General features: G+C 33.2%; 1 protein-coding gene across 1 annotated transcript in view; it reads right to left on the bottom strand.

The window, feature by feature from the left end:
• The window catches only part of DTWD2 (DTW domain containing 2), a 102477-nt gene that overhangs the window by 52607 nt on the left and 29765 nt on the right, over positions 1-20105 (bottom strand). The window contains exons 3-4 of the mRNA XM_041764564.1: positions 19156-19250; positions 16766-16958 (exon numbers count right to left, since the gene is read on the bottom strand). Of these exons, the coding sequence (XP_041620498.1) occupies positions 16766-16958; positions 19156-19250 (288 nt within the window). The remainder of the gene's footprint in view (positions 1-16765; positions 16959-19155; positions 19251-20105) is intronic.

Genomic DNA, 20105 nt, shown 5'->3' with positions numbered 1-20105 from the left:
TAAAACCAAGAACTGTAGTTTTTTCAATCATAATCACTTCCATTTGGGAAAAGTATGCCTATTACTTTATATGGTAATCAACATATTATTCACAACAGACTTAAAACATACTAGAACTCATAAGTCTATAATAATTTTTGAGACATCTTTCTTGTATATGCAATTGATTGCCATATGGATCTTGAGATTTGGACTGCATGCAAAGTTGTTAATGATATCAAAGGACCAGATGCTCTAGGCTTATAAATCACTAAAAATTTGTTTATATCCTTTTATTACATATAAATATATATTTGTATTACTATATGAACCTTCTATATATTTGACATTAGATTTTATTCTCTGGGTGTATCTATACATATGGACATCAGATTTTATTACTTATTTATCTTTGTTTTTAGTCATTAAAAATATCTTCAATATTATTAGAGTGAAAACAATACATCGTAAAACTCCACTTTTTTCATCAAAGACTTGTTTACTGATGTTCAAAGGCCAAAATAGTGGGAACAATATTGCCTAAAAGGTTTTCAGGGAAACATATGAGATAAATTTTAAATAGCTTTGAAAACTGCCACACAATTGGTTAAGGATTATAAATGTGTTTTTGTAAGTTCAAAGAATGTTGACAGTATTTCTTCTTTTCAAAAGACAGAAATTTTGATAGAGAAATGGACACTGTATATCATAGTAACTAAAGATAAATAAATGGCCTTAAAACATTAGTTATAAACTATAATCTAGTGGGAATACTCATCATTGTTCAAAGGATTACAATTCTACAAAGTAAAAACTCAGTAACACTTAAGGCTGCATTAAAATACTTTGAGAATACACGTATGATCTGATCTGGTCCTCTGAAGCCTGTCAGGATTTTCAGGGAAAAAGGACCTCGAAATCTCTAGCTAACTATCTACAGAAGAGTCTGAGCACCTCTACATGTTCTTTAAAAGTTGAGTATTATGGGGGTGTTTGGATGGCTCAGTCAGTTAACATTCAGCTCTTGATTTTGGCTCAGGTTATGGGCTCGGGGTTGTGGGATCGAGCCCAGCTTCAGGCTCCACACTCAGAGAAGAGTCTGTTTGAGATTCTTTCTCTCTCTCTCCCTCTGCCTCTCTCCCTACTCGAGTGCTTTCTGTCTTTCTCTCTAAAATAAAAAAATTAACTTTTTTAAAAGTTGAGTATTTGAACATGATGTACTGTCATTATGAAGACAAAAATCCCATTAAAAATAAAGTTGAGGGGATCCCTGGGTGGCTTGGCGGTTTGGCGCCTGCCTTTGGCCCAAGGCGCGATCCTGGGGTCCCGGGATCGAGTCCCACACTGGGCTCCCGATATGGAGCCTGCTTGTGTCTCTGCCTCTGTGTGTGTGTGTGTGTCTATCATGAATGGATAAATAAAGTCTTTTAAAAAATAATAATAAAGTTGAGTTTCCTGGAAATGTAAAAAAAGTTATGTACCAAAAATAAAAAATAAAATAATAAAAATAATAGTAATAGTCTCTGCCATATTTATCATCACCATAATCTCATTACCATATCATAATGCATATTTGAAATTCAATCAAATGAAATGACAGAGCTAAAAAGAAATAACATTTTGCTACATATAAATTACATTTATATTAGGTAATTTTACATATATGTTAGTGTGAAATTATATCACAAAGAATACAGAATCAAAATCTATTTCCTTGTTTTGAATTATACTCAACATCTTTTAATGCACACCATTAGCATCTATATTAAATTTGGAGTTACAGCAAGAATAGGTGATTCAGTCAAAAAGATATTTGAAACAATAATCAGATACCACTTTATACCATCGCATTAGCAAAAGTTAGAATAATTAACATAATACCCAGGATTGTTGAGAGTATGGGGCCATAGACATTTTCATGGACTGTTAGTGGAGACTGTTTTCTTTCAAAATATAAAAAGTACATACATTTTGACCCAAAATTTACTTCTAGGAATTTAATAAAAATTCTCAAATGTTCAAAAAGCTAATGCGTTCAGAGATGCTCACTGAAGGGACGCCTGAGTGGCTCAGCGGTTAAGCGTCTGCCTTTGGCTCACAGCATGATCCTGTAGTCCTGGAATTGAATCCCACATTGGGCTCCCTGCATGGAGCCTGCTTCTCCCTCTGCCTGTGTCTCTGCCTCTCTCTCTCTCTGTGTCTCTCATGAATAAATAAATAAAATCTTAAAAAAAAAAAAGATGCTCACTAAAATGTAATACTAACATCTTAAATGTCCAGTGAAAGGAATGACTACATAAATTATCATAGTTATGTACTGTACTGACACAAAAAAGACCCACAACAATATGTCATATATCAAAAAAAAAAAAAAAGCTGGTTACAGAGTAATATACGTAACTGTGGCACCAGTTTTTTAATATATGAATTTATTTGGCAGAAATAAGCATTTTCTTAAGGTTTTTTAACCAGCTAACATTAAGGTTTCTGCCTGTGTTCAGGAAAATTCCTTCCACAAAATGAGATATATATTTACAAACAGTGAATCAAAGACATGTCTAAATCTCTAGTTAATTGATAAGCAGTGACAAGTCCAGAGGTAAGAGAGAAGACAGAAGAAACAGACATGCAGAAAGAGAGACACAAAGAGGGAGAGAGAACCATGGCAAAAGAACTAGAAGCATGTGGAGAAAGAACAGGGTTCCTGAACATTCAGTGTTAAATAGCTCACCATGTTATAACCCTCTGCAAGCCCTATAATTTCATCTAACCCAATAGTCATTAGTGTCTAGTATACATACACATGAACACTTTGTGTCAGTGATGTCAGGCAAACTGTAGAAGGCAACCTTCTACATCTGCAGAGACACGAGGCTAAATCCATGGAAGACAAGAATAGGAACTGAGACAAGAGGTGATCATAATACTTTTACAGAAAACTTCCACAACATATTTTATAAGAAATGTGAGACAATTTTATTTAAATCTCAAAACACAAAGTAACCTTTGTTAAATAGCTGCATTAGATACTTGTGAGTATGTACATATAGCATCTATATGTGTATGTTATGTGTTAATGTATGTAAACATTATTTGCCCCCTATTTGAGTTAAAATAAATTTCCCCTTTTTTTATTTCATACTATAAATATTTAAGTTTCTCAGCCTTGTTCTTTCCTCCAAGGAGCTGGTAACTAATGGAATTTCTGGTTTATCTTGGAGAACACAGGCACTCCTAATTAGCAACTGCTAGTGAAAGGAATCTCAGAAAGATAAGAAGAGATGCTCAGGCTCTTTCTCCTGTGACTGCAAAGGGCAGTCACTGAGTCACAAGGCCTGTCCCGATAACACACAACTGAAAGCATTCATAAGAACACAAGTCTAGTATAGAGGCTGTTAAGCTACAACTGTAATCATCCTGTTCTATTTTCTGTGATAAAACCATCCTTCAAACGTTTATTTGTAATAAAGTAGTCTCTCAAAGCACCTAGAGTTAAAAAGTCCTAGCATGTCCTGGGAATACAGTCTTTATCTAACAAATCTGTTTTTTCAATTGGTTGTCTTCCTTCATAAGTGACTGCCCTGGTAATAGAATTTTAACTCTTGTTTCTATTTCAGAAGATTTAAATACCTGTAACATGGCTTTGTTAGTCATAAAAATTTTGAAACTTTATCTCTTTCCATTCTTTATCCATAAAGGCAAAATAAGCTGACAAATCTAGTAGATTCCTTATCTTACAAATCACGTACATGTATTTTAAAATGCATTAATTGGACTTCATCAAAATTAAGAAATTCTACCCTTCCAAAGAGTCTCTGCTAAGAGGATGAAAAGACAAGCCACAGACTAGAGGAAATATTTGCAAATCATATACATAATAAGGACCTGTACCCAGAATATATAAAGAACTGTCAGATTCAAGAGTCCGCAGTGGAAGAGGGAGGAAAAAAGAACTCTCAGACTCATTAATAAGAAAACCAAGAAGCCAATTTAAAAATGGGCTTTTTTTTTTAACACTTTACCGAAGAAGAGAGATAGCAAACAAGCATGTGAAAAGATGCTCAGCATCATCAATCATTAGGTAAATGTAAAATAAAGCCACAAAAGATATTCCCATACAATTATTATAATGGCCAAAATTTGAAAGACTGCTCATATCAAGTGTTGTCAAGGATGTGAAGAAACTGGATCTTTCATAAACTACTGAAGGGATATAAAATGGTATAAAGCATTTTGGAAAATAGTTTGGCACTTTTCCAAAAGTGCCAAAAAAAATTTTTTAACATACACCTATTATATGAATCCAAGCATCCCATCCCTAGGTGAAAACAATTAAAAAAAAAAAAAGCATACACTTGTACAAAGATCCGTGTACAACGGATGCCCACATAAACAAAGTGCAGGTTTAGTCACATAATATAAAAATGAACTTCTGATACATAGCCAAAAGAATAAACTGCAAAATGATTATGCCAAGTGAAAGAAATACCAAAAAATGGTATTAATGTATAATTATGTTTATATAAAATTCTAAGAAATGCAAACTAATTGATAGTGGCAGAAAGAGCACTGGTGGTCTGAGGATGGGGGAAGTGGGGAATAAAGGATCACAAAGCTCGAGAAAATCTGGTAAGTAATGGACATGTGTTTACTATCTTCATTGTGATGATGGTTTCACAGGTGCATACATATGTTAAAACTTAGCAAACTGTACACTTTAAATGTGCAGTTTGTTGCATGAGAGTTACAAAACAAAATTTAAACAGGAAAAGGATTATACATTTGCAAAATAAATACAAGGCAATGATATATGAAATTTTTAGGAGGCTTCATGGGAAGAAAGGTAAGTACATGATGATTAATCTTATAGGCATCTATTCACCATATGAACCAAACAAGGAAACTGCTGATGATAGGCTTACTGGGCTGCTAGTCACAAGTCAAACATGTCATAATAGTTATCATGTGGGCAGGATAATGCAAATGATAAAGGACAATTCAAAATAATACCATTGGAGACTATGTACCTACTCTACTCCGACACAGCACAAAAAGAGAAATGCAAAAAAGAAAAACAAGGACAGAGAGATGGCAAGTGAACTACCACAACATGCTCTCCTTTGGCACCTACAAAGGTATCCTTTGATACCCTAAAAAATCTTTACAGAAAGTTATCTTGATAGATATAGATACAGATATATAGATATATCTGTCTAAAAGATCAACAAGAAACTCCTGAGAAATAAAATTTTCAGTTTCTGTTATTACTGAATGACCACTTTTGCTGTTCCTGAGAAATGACTTTACAATGAAAATTTTCAATGTCAATGTGAGAATTCATAAGGAAAATGTATCTACTGTGTTTACAACTATAAATATTTAAGATTTCATATAATCTGTTATTATTTAGCTTTCAGGTAACCCCAAGCAATGAAGTTTTTCCATTAGTACAAAATAAAATGATACTCTGTATATTCTTCAATTCTCTTCATATATTCATTTTAAATAAAAAGTTTTCTAAGTTAGATATACATTTTTAAGGGCATTTGTTTCTTCTAGTGACTTCCATCCTAAACCGCATGCTATATCTTAAGGGCGAAGATGTCCAAATTATCAAGTAAACTATCTTCACTGTAATAACATTTTATGAAGAAAGGTAATAAGCCTGCTTCCTTTTTCTACTTAATCCCCAATGCTATAAGCCAAGTTTTAAAATAGTGCTCCCAGGTAAATGAAGACTGTTTGCACCATGTTTGTCTAAAGAAAAGGCTTTGATGGGAATACCCATATCCCAAGCAAAGTAAACTAAGAAACTCTAGCCCAACACCAATATAATAAACCCTACAGCAAAAAGAGGGGGAGGAAGGAAAGAGTGGTATAGGGTGGGGACCTAATAAATTATTTTAATATAATGATTTATAATGATAATGATAATAATTTACCTAATAAATTATCATCACTATAAAACGTAAGCTCCATGAAGACAGAGATCAGGTCTACTCTAGTTCATTAAAAATAAAGAGAACGATCAAAGTGGAGGATGGGAGTACAAAAAGCATTCAACAGATACATGTTGCATGAATGAGTTAGTAAACCAATGAATAAGTGAATAAATTGAGCAAACATACAAACAAGTGACAAAGAGAACACATCAGAAGACTTACTCTGGAAGAAAAAAATTTAGATTACAACTTTTCTGTCTTTTCAAGGATATTAAACATTAACTATGAAATAATAGGTAAGATAAAAGAAAAAATTCTAAAACTATTATTTAAAAAAATAAAAATAATATTACACTCTAAAAAAGCAGAAATGAAACTGAAGAAAAAAATAAAATATGCATGAGAAAAAAATCACTTAAATACATCAGAAAACAATGAGATAAAGATGATTAGGAAAATGGGGAATGGGCAGTCTCTTCAACAAATGGTACTGGAAAAACTGGGTACCCACGTGCAAAAAATTAAGTTGGACCCCTTATTTTACACCATACACAAAAATGAAGTCAAAATGGATTCAAGAAAGATCCAAAGCTTTTAAAAGCCTCCTAGAGGAAAACAAGGGGAATAGCTTAGGGACATTAGATTTGGCGATCATTTCTTGGATATGATACCAAAAACACAGGTAACAAAAGAAAAAATAGATAAATGAACTACCTGAGTAAAAAGCTGAAAAGGCTTTTCTGAATGACAATGTAATAATATACATTACATTCCCATTTTCCTTTTCATGAAGGCATTTCTCTAAGATACAGAGATGTATCTTAGCTCAGGCTGCTATGACTAAATACCACAGGCTGGCTTCTGACTATCACCATCTTTGGGAATTCCCCTGTTTTGAGCCTTATATATGAGACTTAATGCTCAGAAGTGAAATCTTAGCCTTGGGAAACAATACTCTAAATATCTTCATGTGTGTGTACACTCAGAGTTTTCGGAGCACTGGTACCTCAGTTAAAGCATGTTTGAATGGTGCACATGCCTTGGAAGTGAGTATATATTGTTATAATGTATACGAGCACACACAAAAATTTTGGAAGGAAATGCAAGATACTTTTAACTCTAAAAAAGATGCAAAGAATGAAATGCAGTTAGGGGGCTACTTGGAACAAAGGCAAGGGAGATGATTAACTACTGCTTTAAACGATGATTGGTCTCAATAGTTAACAGGCCCTGTATTGCCACACATCAAGAATCATCAGTTTCCCTCTCCTCCTTCAAAGGTAGACTATTTGATTCATGAAATTATATCTTTTCATGGATTTAATGAGTTGTCCAAATGATATGAACAACGTGTAGGCCATAATAAAATTTTTCAGTATCTCACTGACATTCAACACCAGCTAGATGATAATTACTACAGAGATATGAGAAAATGTATGTAACTATTTCTAATCTCTCATAAGAAAGGTACATAAATATATGTAAAAGATTATATAGTCAAGTCTAGTTTAAAATCACAAAAATAAAGTTTATTTAATGAATTCTCAGATAAATCACACTACTGATTGAAAAATACTCTAGTATGGCATCGGATCCTTACACAAACTGCTAGTTTTTCCAAATTAGCCCTAAACCTTTCTCCACACACTTTCACAAGGAATTTCAATGTCCTTCTCTGTAATTAAGATTATAAATTAATTCTTCCACCCCCTTAATATCAACATTGTATTTGACATAGAAGCTTTAACTGCCTATGTTAGAATTCTTTACCAATCCCATCACATACTAGCTGTGTGAGCTTGGGCAAGTTATTTAACCTCTCTGTGTCTCAATTTCTGTTTCTACTAAATGGAAATCATATTAAATCAATATGACAATTAAATGAGTTAATATTTGTATTTAGAAAAGTAACTGACACATAATAACCACTATACGAATGTTTGGAAAACTAAATTTAATAAAGTAACAGTTTTTTAACTTCTGAAAATATTTCTAGCATTTGGTATCCAGAGACTCATAAGCCCTTCTCCCAGATCTAAACTCTTCTTTAACTTTTACACACAAGGCTTCCAGTCTTTTTCTACTTTATTTTCTCTAAGCATTAAAACATCTAGTACTCAAGAAACAAAAGAAAAAAATAGATAAGCTGAACTTCACCAAAATTAAGAACTTCTTTACATCACAGAACACAACAGGAAAGTAAAAGAACAACCCAGAGAAAAGAAGAAAATATTCTCAAGTCATATATCTGATACAAGGCTATTCTACAGAATATGTAAAGAATACTTACAACTCAATCATAAAAAGCAAAATCACAAGGGGCACCTGGGTGGCTCAGGGGGTTTTAAGCATCTGCCTTCAGCTCAGGTCATGATCCTGGGGTCCTGGGAAAGAGCCCCACATCAGGCTCCCTGCTCAGAGGGAAGTCTACTTCTTCCTCTCCGTCTGCCCCTACTTTCTGTTCATGAGTGCTCGCTCTCTCTCTCTCTCTCTCTCTCTCCCCCTCTCTCTCTCTCTCTCTCTAATAAAATCTTTTTTAAAAACAAAAGCAACATTGCTAACTTAAAAATCAGCAAAGCACTTGAAAAATATTTGTCAAAAAAAGATATACAAATGACCAATTAGCACATACATACGCTCAACATCATAGGCAGTGGGGAAATACACTACACACACACAAGACATAAGCAAGGTTTGCTCAGATGTGGAGAAACTGAATCATTCATACATCACTAGAATAAATGTAAAACAGTGCATCTGCCTTAGAAAATAGTTCCACAGTTCCTCAAAAGTTAAAAACAGAGTTACTAAATTACCCAACAATTCTACTTCCAGGTGTATACCCAAAAGAACTGAAAAGGGGTATACACACAAAAACCTACAAATATTTATAACAGCATCATCCACAAGAGCCAAAAAGTGTAAACAAACCAAATGTCCATTAATGGATTAATTATAAACAAAATGTGATATACGCACATACTGGTATATTATTTAGCCATAAAAAAGAGTGAGGTACTGACTCATGCTACAACGTGGATCAAGTCTGAAACATCCATGGCTTGGGATGCCTGGGTGGCTCAGTGGTTGAGCATCTGCCTTCAGCTCAAGGCATGATCCCAGAGTCCCAGGATCAAGTCCTGCATCGGGCTCCCCGCATGGAGCCTGCTTCCCCCTCTGCCTATGTCTCTGCCTCTCTCTGTGTCTCTCGTGAATAAATAAATAAAATTAAAAAAAAAAAAAAAGAAAGAAAGAAAGAAACACCCATGGCTAAGTGAAAGAAGCCTGACACAAATAAGTAAATCTACAGAGACAACAAACAGAGCAGTGCATTGCCTGCATTTGTGAATGGGGAAGGAGGAAAGTGACCACTAAGGGGTAGAAAGTCTTGGGGGGAAAGAAACTCAAAACATGAAAATACTGTGGAATATGATAATGATGATGGTTGTTCAACTTTGTATACATACTAAAATCCACTGAATTGTACACTCTAGAAGGCTACATTTAAAGGTTGTGAATTATATCTCAATTTTAAAATCTCTAGTACAGCAGTGCTTCTCAAACTTTAATATACAGAAGAATTACTTGGGTATTTTGTTAAAATGAAGATTCTGGGACTTGACACTCGGTATTTTTTTTTTAAGATTTTATTTATTTATTCATGAGAGACACAGAGAGAGAGGCAGAGACACATGCAGAGGGAGAAGCAGGCTCCATGCAGGGAGCCCGATGCAGGACTCGATTCCCAATCTCCAGGATCACACCCTGGGCTGAAAGCAGATGCTTAACCGCTGAGCAACCCAGGCATCCCAACACTGCATTTCTAACCAACTCCTTAGTGATGGCAATGCTGCTGGTCCATGAACCACAGTCTGACAAGGAAGGCAGGGTACATCATTCCACGCTCTGCTATGGTACACCTCCACCTGACTTATTCAAGAATAAAAATGTCTTAAACTTTAAGCACTTGGTTAGACCAGATGATTCATGATACAAAATCATAAATTTAGGTTAATTTTCAAATAAATTCAATCTAAATTTTCTTAATTAGCCAATTCTAGAGCTAGCTTGATATGCTGAATTAGAATGCAGGAGAAGCAGATTACACTTCTGGTTCTCCCCATAACTGGCTGCAACTTCTGAAGAATCATTTCTTGCTGGCCTGTAACTTCCTCCCTTCTAAAATGCTAAGAATTTATTAATATTTAAGATTCCTTCTGTTTCAAAATTTGTAATATTAACTGCCAAGGGATTTGAGAATTTCTCTCAGAAAGACAAGTAAGTTCACAACTAAGAACTCGGTGAGGAACAATGGAAGTATGGAAGCAATGATTTTTACATAGAGATTTCTTTTTATTAATATATTTTTTAAGTAAGCTCTAGGCCCAATGTGGGGCTTAAACTCACAAACTCTGGTATCAAAAGTGATATGCTCTACTGACTGAGCTAGCCAGGTGTCCCTCACATAGATATTTCTCAGAACTTTCTTTAAATTATTCTTTCACAAAGAACAAGATCATAGTTCTTATCAATTTATGTTCTATAACCTAGAATCATACACTCAACAGAAGCAAGTTAACTCAAGCTCCATATGTAAATACAATGCCATCTACAACCTTGAAGATAAGCCTTATAGCCCATGAGGAGAACACAACACTTCAACACATGAGCCAGAAGAGACCCAGAGAGGTATGAATACAGTCTGCATAAAAATTATGAATGATGTGCAAAGTTCAAAAAAGTTCATCACTGACATCATAAACCTTTGGCATTCTGTATTTAACATTCAACTCCTCTTACTATGCCCCAAGGATACTGAAGTTTCATGACATGAAATACGTACTTTGCTGTGGCAATAATTTAAATCACATTTATTGGAAGATACAGCATAGAAGTCACTAAACAAACAAGTAAAACACACTATTCAGAATCTCTGTCTCCAAGAGGCTGTATTGTGCCCTTGTTTCCAGAATATTTTACATGTTACTCTGTAAATTTTTTTTAATTGTTTCTTCTGAAAAGGAAAGGGTATTAAAAAGTAAGCCAACTCCCAATGCTGGTAATAGAAGTAAACAAACATGAACGTTCAGATAAAATTAAGATAATCTGAAGAAAACAAAAACACTAAACTTGAAAAGGTATCTGCACCCCCATGTTCACCACAGCATTATTTACAATAACCAGGATACGGAAACAGTCTAAATGTCCATGGACAGATGAATGCATAAAGGAAATGTGATGTGTGTGTGTGTGTGTGTGTGTATACACACATATGTACATATACAGACACACACATAGTAGACATTATTCAACCATTAAAAAAGGGAAATCTTATCATTTGCAACATGGATGGACCTTGAGAGTATTACGCAAAGTGAAATAAGTCAGGCAGAGAAAGACAAACACCATATAACCTCACTTATAGGTGGAATCTAAAAAAATAATAATAATTTAAAAAATGAGCTCCTAGATACAGAGAAAAGATTGGTAGTTGCCAGAGGTGGAGGGAAGCAAAATAGGTGAAGTGGGTAACAAGATACAAACTTTTAGTAAGTCAGTCATGGGGATGTAATATACAGCATGGTAAATATGGCTAATAATACCACACTGTACATTGAAAGTTGCTAAGAGAAAAAATCTTAAAAGTTCTCATTACAAGAAAGACAACTATGTTGACAGATGTTAATTGGACTTAGATTATTTTACAATAAATACAAATATCAAAGCATTATGTTATATACAGTTGAAACTAATATAATGTTATATATCAATTATATCTCAATTTAAAAATTAAGAGGATAATGATGAATTTGAACTACACAATCAATTAGAAATGTAACATAATCTGGTCCGCAATAGGTCTATGTAGACACACAAAATAGTTTTCATGAAGATATTTTAGTCTGTGAGTGCTCCCAACAGTGCTCTGTTTATCAAGTAAGAAATTCAGCTTTAGTGGAAGTTTTATAGGCAGTAAAGCAAGGAAATGCAAATAACTCACTGAAAATAAGTTTATGAAGAAAGGTGGGAGCCTCCACAAACATTTCCATATTCACCTTGGATTTATTCCTAGCCAATGTCAAGAGTGTCCTGTGTAAAATCCCTCTGTGGGAAGATATTCACTGCCAAATGGTCTGGATATATTAGAAATCTAGATTAAAAAGAGGCCAACTTAATGGGTTTGTATTACAATTCCTTCATTCCATGGTTAAGTACAGTTTACATATGATTCTTCTCTTATTTGGGGGGGGGAAAAGCTATGTATTTTTTCTGTAAAGGAAGCAATACCTTGGATTTTAATTCTGATTTTTTTCTTTCTACCATTTTTTCTTCTATATTTGTAGCAAAATGTTTATACTACTACAAAAACTGAATAGATCAGCTAAACTAAGAGTAACAGCTAAGACAAATTTATGCAAAAAAGCAAGTGTATAAGTATATGTGTATTGATGGGACAGTAAAAGAAAACTGATAAATCACATTTAAAAATAAAAGTTAATTAACTTATACATTATTTATAGATTTGGGAAACTTAGAGAAGAACTGAATGTTCATTTTATGTTTTCCATTTTTGTTTTTCCCTTGGTGAGCAAGACCATAAGGGAGAATTATTAAAATATTGCTATCCAGCACTAATTGTGAATGAATCAAGAAATGTATGAACAAACATGTTTTTATAATTAAACAACTGATGTACAGTGGTCTGGTTATCTATGGGTTTTTGGTCTGCCCATCCCTGCTTTTAAATAGTCCTGAAAACAAAACCTCATGTCTTTGGAGAAATTTCCAGATTCACGCAGTCCTGCTGTCAATAGTGATACCACCATCTACCCCAATCCCAAAAATAGGACCATCCAGGAATCTGCCTTGGGAAGGAGAAATCATCTTTCTATTAAGATAAATGAAGCCAAGAAGAGACTAATCAGCTGCTTCCTACAGACTACTTCCAGTAGCAGGGAGGAAGTCAAAAATTAAACCCAACACATAAGGAAGCAAACCTCAAAAACAGAGAGCTGCTTGAGAACCAGATCCAGGCAAGCCTGAAGCCACTCCTACTGGTTCTCAGTTTCCCAGTGACATGACATGTGTACTTTCTTTTTTGTTGGAGTTAGAGTTGGAGTTCTGTCATTAATTATCCATAAGCAATGCATGCTACTTATAACTTAATTGTATTCACTTATTAAAGTGTGGCCCCTTGGAAAGTTTATTATGTAATAAAACAAAATTCTTTCCGGGAAAGCCAGGGAACAGTTACTGATTAAATAAAAATCATTACATATGAATGGGAAATTTTTTAAGAATGGAAGAATATATTAAAAATAAGCAAATCTTTTTAGTGTTAGAGAAGGTAGTTCTATATTTTACTATAAAATCACTACAATTATTAATATCATTTTATGGATGTCTAGAGATACATGTAGTTACATTTAAAAATCAATCCCTTGGGATCCCTGGGTGGCTCAGAGGTTTAGCACCTGTCTTTGGCCTAGAGCGCAATCCTGGGGCCCCAGGATCCAGTCCCACATCGGGCTCCCAGCATGGAGGCTGTCTCTCCCTTTGCCTGTGTCTTTGCCTCTCTCTCTCCCTATGTCTATCATAAATAAATAAAATATTTTTTAAAAAATCAATCCCTTCTTCACCTCAACTTACCTATCTGTGTAGATGTATGTTATATACATATGTGTGTGTGTGTGTATATATATATATATGTATATAAAACTTTTTTTTTAAGAAAGAGTAAATGTACAGATTTCATTGGTTTTTACAACTTCTAGAAACATTTTGTCTAACCAATATTTTAGGAAAAATATTTGGGAAAAGACATTCTTGCTAGAGCTCTTGCTAGAGATGGCAACATTTCAATTTCAAAAAGTAAATTTCGATACCTATTCCTTAACTCTCAAAAAGTTCAGAATAGCATAAAATACACACATAGACTGATAGGGCAAATAATGAGTAATGTCAAAACTTCAGAGCATTTAAGGGACCTTTGTTATTCTTGAAACTTCTGGAAATTTGATGCTCTTTCAACATAAAGGTTGACAATTTAGTATCATATTGTTATATAATAGGATATTTTATAATACACTTATAAATACATTTATTTTCTATTTTGTGACTTTATTTTCACATGAATGGCCCATTTTTTTTCAGGTTTTTTTCACCTTCACCTGATTTCTAAGAATTCCAAGCTTATGAAGCCTTTATCTGATTCACAGATTTCTAGAAAGCCATTTGCCTTTCACTTTAGCTTATGGTGAGATTTCCCCTCATGTAGTCAAATCTAATATTTCTTTTAAGCACTTTATTTTATCTGATGGTTGTAATATATGCATTTCAAGGTTAAACAAATATCCACCTATATTTGCTTCTGGTTTGGAAAAACAAGAAAAGGAAAAAGTGATAAAAATATATGGCTCAGTAGAACTGGGAAAATTATTTAATTTACCTATGTCCTTATCTGCTAAATTATATATTTTAAAATATCTTTTAATCTTTTTAACCTGACTTTGTAACTCATTTCTATGGTACTTGTGTAGTTACCACAAAATGAAAGATGCAGACAGCACAAGCATGCAGAAAAAGAAAAAAATTCAAATATCTGCAGTAAACCATTTTATAGATATAAAACTTCCATTAAAATTCCTTTGTATGTTGGGTGATATCTAATTGTAATGTGAACATAAATTTTGCCTAAAGTGTGTGGCAACCTAACAGTCTCCTTGCTTTTTCAGAGTTGGTTCTTGTGGAAGCTATCCTAGGTAAACAGCCTCAATGGCAGTTTCCCTTTCAGAAGCAGTATGTCACTCTGGCTTTGGCTCTAAACTAGATGGGTTAAAGTGGTAAACTGCTCTGAAATAGCTATGTGCTCTAAAGCAAACTATTGAACATGTGTTGTGTCTATGTTCCTCCCTGTGTTACCTAAAACAGTAACAATACTTTGGGGAACACTTAAGTAAGCAAGTTAATACAAGTAAACCACTTGGAATCGGGACTGGCTCATTGAAAGCATTCAGCATGTTGGCTGTTTTATACATCTCTTTTACATAGATGAGTCTCATCTAAAAGCTGTATCTGCATTATCAAAGGGAATGAAAACTATAAAGAATCTGAGATGAGAATCTCAGAACCAAAGGTTCACTGTTATTTGTCACTAAGTACAAGTCTCGTTATGTTCACAACAAAACAGATAAACATATAACACAAAAGCTACTAGAAATGCAGAGCTAACTTCATTTAAAAGACATAAACAGAAGCTTTTCAAATACCTTTTTCAGTATCAAACACTTCATATATGACAAAAATAAGAGTAAAAAGAAAAATCTGAGAATGTGAATTGTTATAGTCACAGAACAGATACAAAAATTTGACATGTAATTACACAGAAATCATAAGCAAATTCAAAATTCTGCAGGCAATGTTCTTTTATCAAAATTCAACAAAATAAGAAATAAAAATAAAACAGGGACAAAAATGTTATAACACCTAAGAATTAAGAAGTCATTGATAATCCATGATTAGTAAGAAATCAAAACAAATTACAAATTATACCAATGCTATAGATATAAAAATGTCAACCCAAACCTTTAAGATACAATAAAAGTCACACTAAGAAGAAATATCGCAGCCTTCTCTCTCTATTATTAAAGAAGGAACTCACTACTCTTAGTAAAGGGAAGGAATACACAGTAAAATCTTATAAAAACAGGAAAAATGAACTGAAAAAGGTGAAAGCAACTGATCAAGATAAAACAACAGATTAAGGAAATAAGAATAAAGTATAATAGCCATTAAAACAATCTAAAGGCTAATACTTTCAAAACATATTTAAAATTGAGAAACATCTTTTGAGTATGTTCAGAGAGAAAAAAGTGCATGTGTCTGTGTCTGTGAGTGATTAGAAAGAAGATAGGACATAATTCAGAATAAATTAAGTATTTAAGAATATATATATATTCAGGTGTATGGCAATCAATTTGTTAACTCAGGTGAAAGGAATAATTACCCAAAACAGATAAAAGTTATTTAAAAACTGAACCAAATAGGAGAAAACTTAAGAGTTTGAAAGAAGGGTTTAAAAGTTATCATTTTTAAAAAGACCAGGAGCAGGTGGTTTCGCCAATGAGTTCATTCTAATTTTTAAGAAGCAAGGAATTCCAATATTGTTTGAACTATTCCAGGTCATAGAAAAATATTAAAATCTCTCCACTGATTTGGTGAATTTAAGATTATCTTAGTACCCAAACCTGATAATATAATAAAAGTACAAAAAACATATAAATTATAATTCAGCAGAATCAAATAAAAGTTTCAGCAATATATCAAAAGGATAATGTAAAATGATCAAGTGGAATTCACTCCAAGAACACAAGAATGGCTCACTATAGGAAGTGTATCATCATCAACAAATTGAGGGATAATCTAATTATAATAACGAATGACAAAAAAGTATTTCATAAAAATTCAGTCATTCCTAGTAAGAACAAGGTAATTTAGTTACCAGATGAAAGTATTTAAACATAACACTTAACAAAACATTAATACACATAGAAATAATTAATCCTTAAATTTCACTGATTAAATGTTTGAGATACTCTTAATATAGCAAATGCCTAAATTATGGTGACGTTTGGTGGTAGGAATTGAGAAAGGTGAATAGGTTTCAAATTTTCTACATCTACATACCAAACACACAAGCAAGCATATACATATCTATGTACAAACATCCACACACATAAATAGCATCTAATTCATATATAGAAATGTGTATCCCCCCACAGAAAACATATACAACGTACATAATTACACATTTGTATATATTCTATGTTAAAATACTAGCTTACCTGTTTGGGGAGTCGGAACAAAGAATTCTTATAGAAAATGTCCTTAGCCTGGCTCCATGTACCATCAATGATGATGATTGTGGAAGGATAAGTAGGAGAATCTAATATAAATTCTTCCAAATTAGCAGCTTCAGCCCCTGGATATAATATTAATGTATCAGACTTCCGACAAACATTTGAAAGTTCAGGATCTCTAAAAATTTAAAAAGAATATCTTTAATGGCTTGGGAGGGAAAAAAAAAAGTTTAATTATTCTTACTGTACTTCCTTCAAAAACACATGTCAAAGTATTTGGTACTGGAGATATAATAATGAATGAGACAGCCTCTGTCTGCAAGCAATAAAATAACCCTAAAGGGAAAAGTTAAAGAGTCAATTAAAGACAATAAATGGCATCTTCTTCAAACTGATAAATAACATCTACAAAAATGTACAGTCAATATCATATTTTACAGTGTCCCTTGAGACTGAGATCAAAGTAAAAATGTTGGCTTTCACCACTCCTAATACACATTGTACTAAAGTTCCCAGTTATTGCAATTAAGCAAGAAAAAGAAATAAAAGGCATAAAGATCAGAAATAACCTTATTTGCAAATGATAATACTCCCACAGAAAGTTCTAGAGAACATACAAAACAATTTCAATAAGTACCAAATGAATTTAGAAAGTCACTGGATGTAGAACTGATACACCAAACCCAAATTTTTTTATATACTAGAGGCAAAAAATTGAAGGTAATTATTTTTAAATTCCATTTACAAAGGACACCAAAAGCAGTAGATCTCTTAACCATTCCTCCATGGTTACAACAGGTACTCTAACAAAAGCTTAAGTTAATATCATTCGATTGCCAGATTACCATCTAAATAACAATCTTAATTGGCTTTAGTTCAAAAATCCATCAGTGAATAATAATTTACTGAGTAAGCACTCTATTAGGCTCCAGAGGAAAAAAACCAAATTACTTAATAAAACAGATTCAAAATGGGATGAGCTATTTGAAAAAGCATCAAGTTTCTCATCCACACATTTGTGGAAGGGTTAGATAACCAAATGTCAGGGATGACCCAGATAGTTTCTATTTCTACCAGTATAGATACTCATCACTTTTGCAATAAAATAACCTGGATCCAAGCTGGTAGCTGATCAAATTCAGATATATCTACATACACCTATGAATTATTAAGAGACTACCATTCATTATAAAGAGCCTCTATATGAAAGAAATGTCACAATGTAAATGATGTGAACGCTCCCCATGTGAAGGGCTCTGGATTTCATATGCATTCCCAACAAAATGGGAAAATTCACAATAGCCGCACCAACCTCAGAGCAAGTCTCATCTCTGAGGCCAAAGTAAAAGAAAATTTTATATGAGAAAATTGCCCCTAAAAAATAGTTTCAGAGAAGGGAAAAAATGATTTTATAAAGTTCTAACATGATGTTATTTTCATAATTTAAAACTAAATAATAAAAGAACCTAAAATAATAAAGGAAGAGAAAATTTTGGCCAATTCCTGGGCTTGGAGCTAGTACTAGCCTTGCTTAGCAGTTTCATAATTGGACTGAAAAACAAATCTCCGTATTTTCAAAAGAAATTAAATTTTGCATATAAAAATATACTTAACTGCAGATAGGATCAAAATAATTAGTGAAGGCTTTGTGAATGGGCATGAAAGCAAAAAAAAATATGCTTCAAAGATAAGAAAAGACTTGTAGAAAAATGCAAATATGCACACAGTATATATTTATGATATTGGGTTACATAATAGAGTATGAAATAAGATCCAAGAATATTATAGAACTGTCACTGAAATTATCAATTAATAGACTGCTGCCTATAAAAATACTTGGCCTCATTAAAAAGAATATTTTAAATATGACAGGAGAAGGCATTCTATCCTTTAAAAAAAATGTGGTGTGCCTATAACAAGAATACTCAATATAGTACTAGTAACTATGCCTCAGGAAAGCCTTAATGAGCTAGAATTGGATAAATATGTGTACATTTATATAAATGTGTATCATATATAATTGTTAATCTAGAAAAAAAGAAAAACACAACTAAATCTAAGTACTCTACCATCGTAAAGACAGTTTTAACAAAAAATAAACAGTAAATATACACCCTTTAGGCTCAACAGATATTATTATGGAATTCAGATAATCCCTCTGTTTATTACATTTTGGTCTATGTTTTCTGAGGGTGTTTTTGTTCATGTTTTGATTTGTCTTGTATTATTCTGAAGGAGAAGGCAAAACTTCATTTTTTTTTTCACCTCCTCCAATGTACCATGCTCTTGGTCTGATGGATAAGGTGAAGGGAACCATTTTTTTAAAGATCTGTTTAAGTAAGACTTATTCTAAATTGCCCTATCAGATAATTTACCTTTCTTCACTGAAGCGACGACCAATCTTGACTTTACACTTGTCCTGTGGGAGGCATGCTGCTAATAGGGGAACTGTCCGCAACACTTTGCTTTCCTTTAAAAAAAATAATTAAAATATAGATTTTCACTTAGACAAACACACTTTTAAAACATTCATGATGAATATCTGATACACTACATGATATAAAACTTTCACATGACTTTTATTACAGACCACAGTTTAATAATAAGAGCTATAGTTTCTCTGATTCATCAGTATTAAATACTACTGCTTATTTTTATTCTACTTGTGTTTAGAGGTTTACTGATGGAATAAGAAGATAAATTAACCTAAATAATGGTTAAGATTATGAAAAATGAGGGGCATCTGGGTGACTCAGTCGGTTAAACATCTTCCTTTGGCTCAGGTCATGATCCTGGAGTCTCGGGAGTCCCATGATTAAGCCCCAAGTGGGGCTCCTCTCTTCTCCCCCCTCCCTCTGCTTCTCCCTCTACTCCTCCCTCTGCTCATGCTTTCTCTCTCTCTCTCTCTCTCTCATTCTCTCTCTTAAAATAAAATCTTTTTTAAAAGTATGAAAAATGACATTTTTATTTAACTAAAATGAATCATTTATTCTGGCAAATTTTATTTCAGTAGTAATTACATTTTGTACTATGTCAACTTGAAGATAACTGCCTAAATCTTTGTGTCCAGAAAAGAAAGAAGTGCTAAAAAAAAAACAAAATCATGAGACATATCAAAGTGACACAGAACTTCCTAATGACCAAAATGGAATAATTTGAGTAACAAAGGAAGTAGAAAAGTGGATGGATCATGATCCAAAAATATAAAATAAATAAATAGGAGAGAAGAGACAAATCTTCCTTATAGAAGAATTCCAAGTAATAAACATAAGTACTCCCTACTCCAAAAGTTGGAGCTTAATCTCTCCTATTCACCTGAATGTTG

The sequence above is a fragment of the Vulpes lagopus genome, chromosome 7, assembly GCF_018345385.1.
Source record: "Vulpes lagopus strain Blue_001 chromosome 7, ASM1834538v1, whole genome shotgun sequence".
NCBI classification, from domain to species: domain Eukaryota; kingdom Metazoa; phylum Chordata; class Mammalia; order Carnivora; family Canidae; genus Vulpes; species Vulpes lagopus.
Note: the sequence above shows the minus strand (reverse complement) of the source record. Positions and strands in the feature narration are given on the sequence as shown.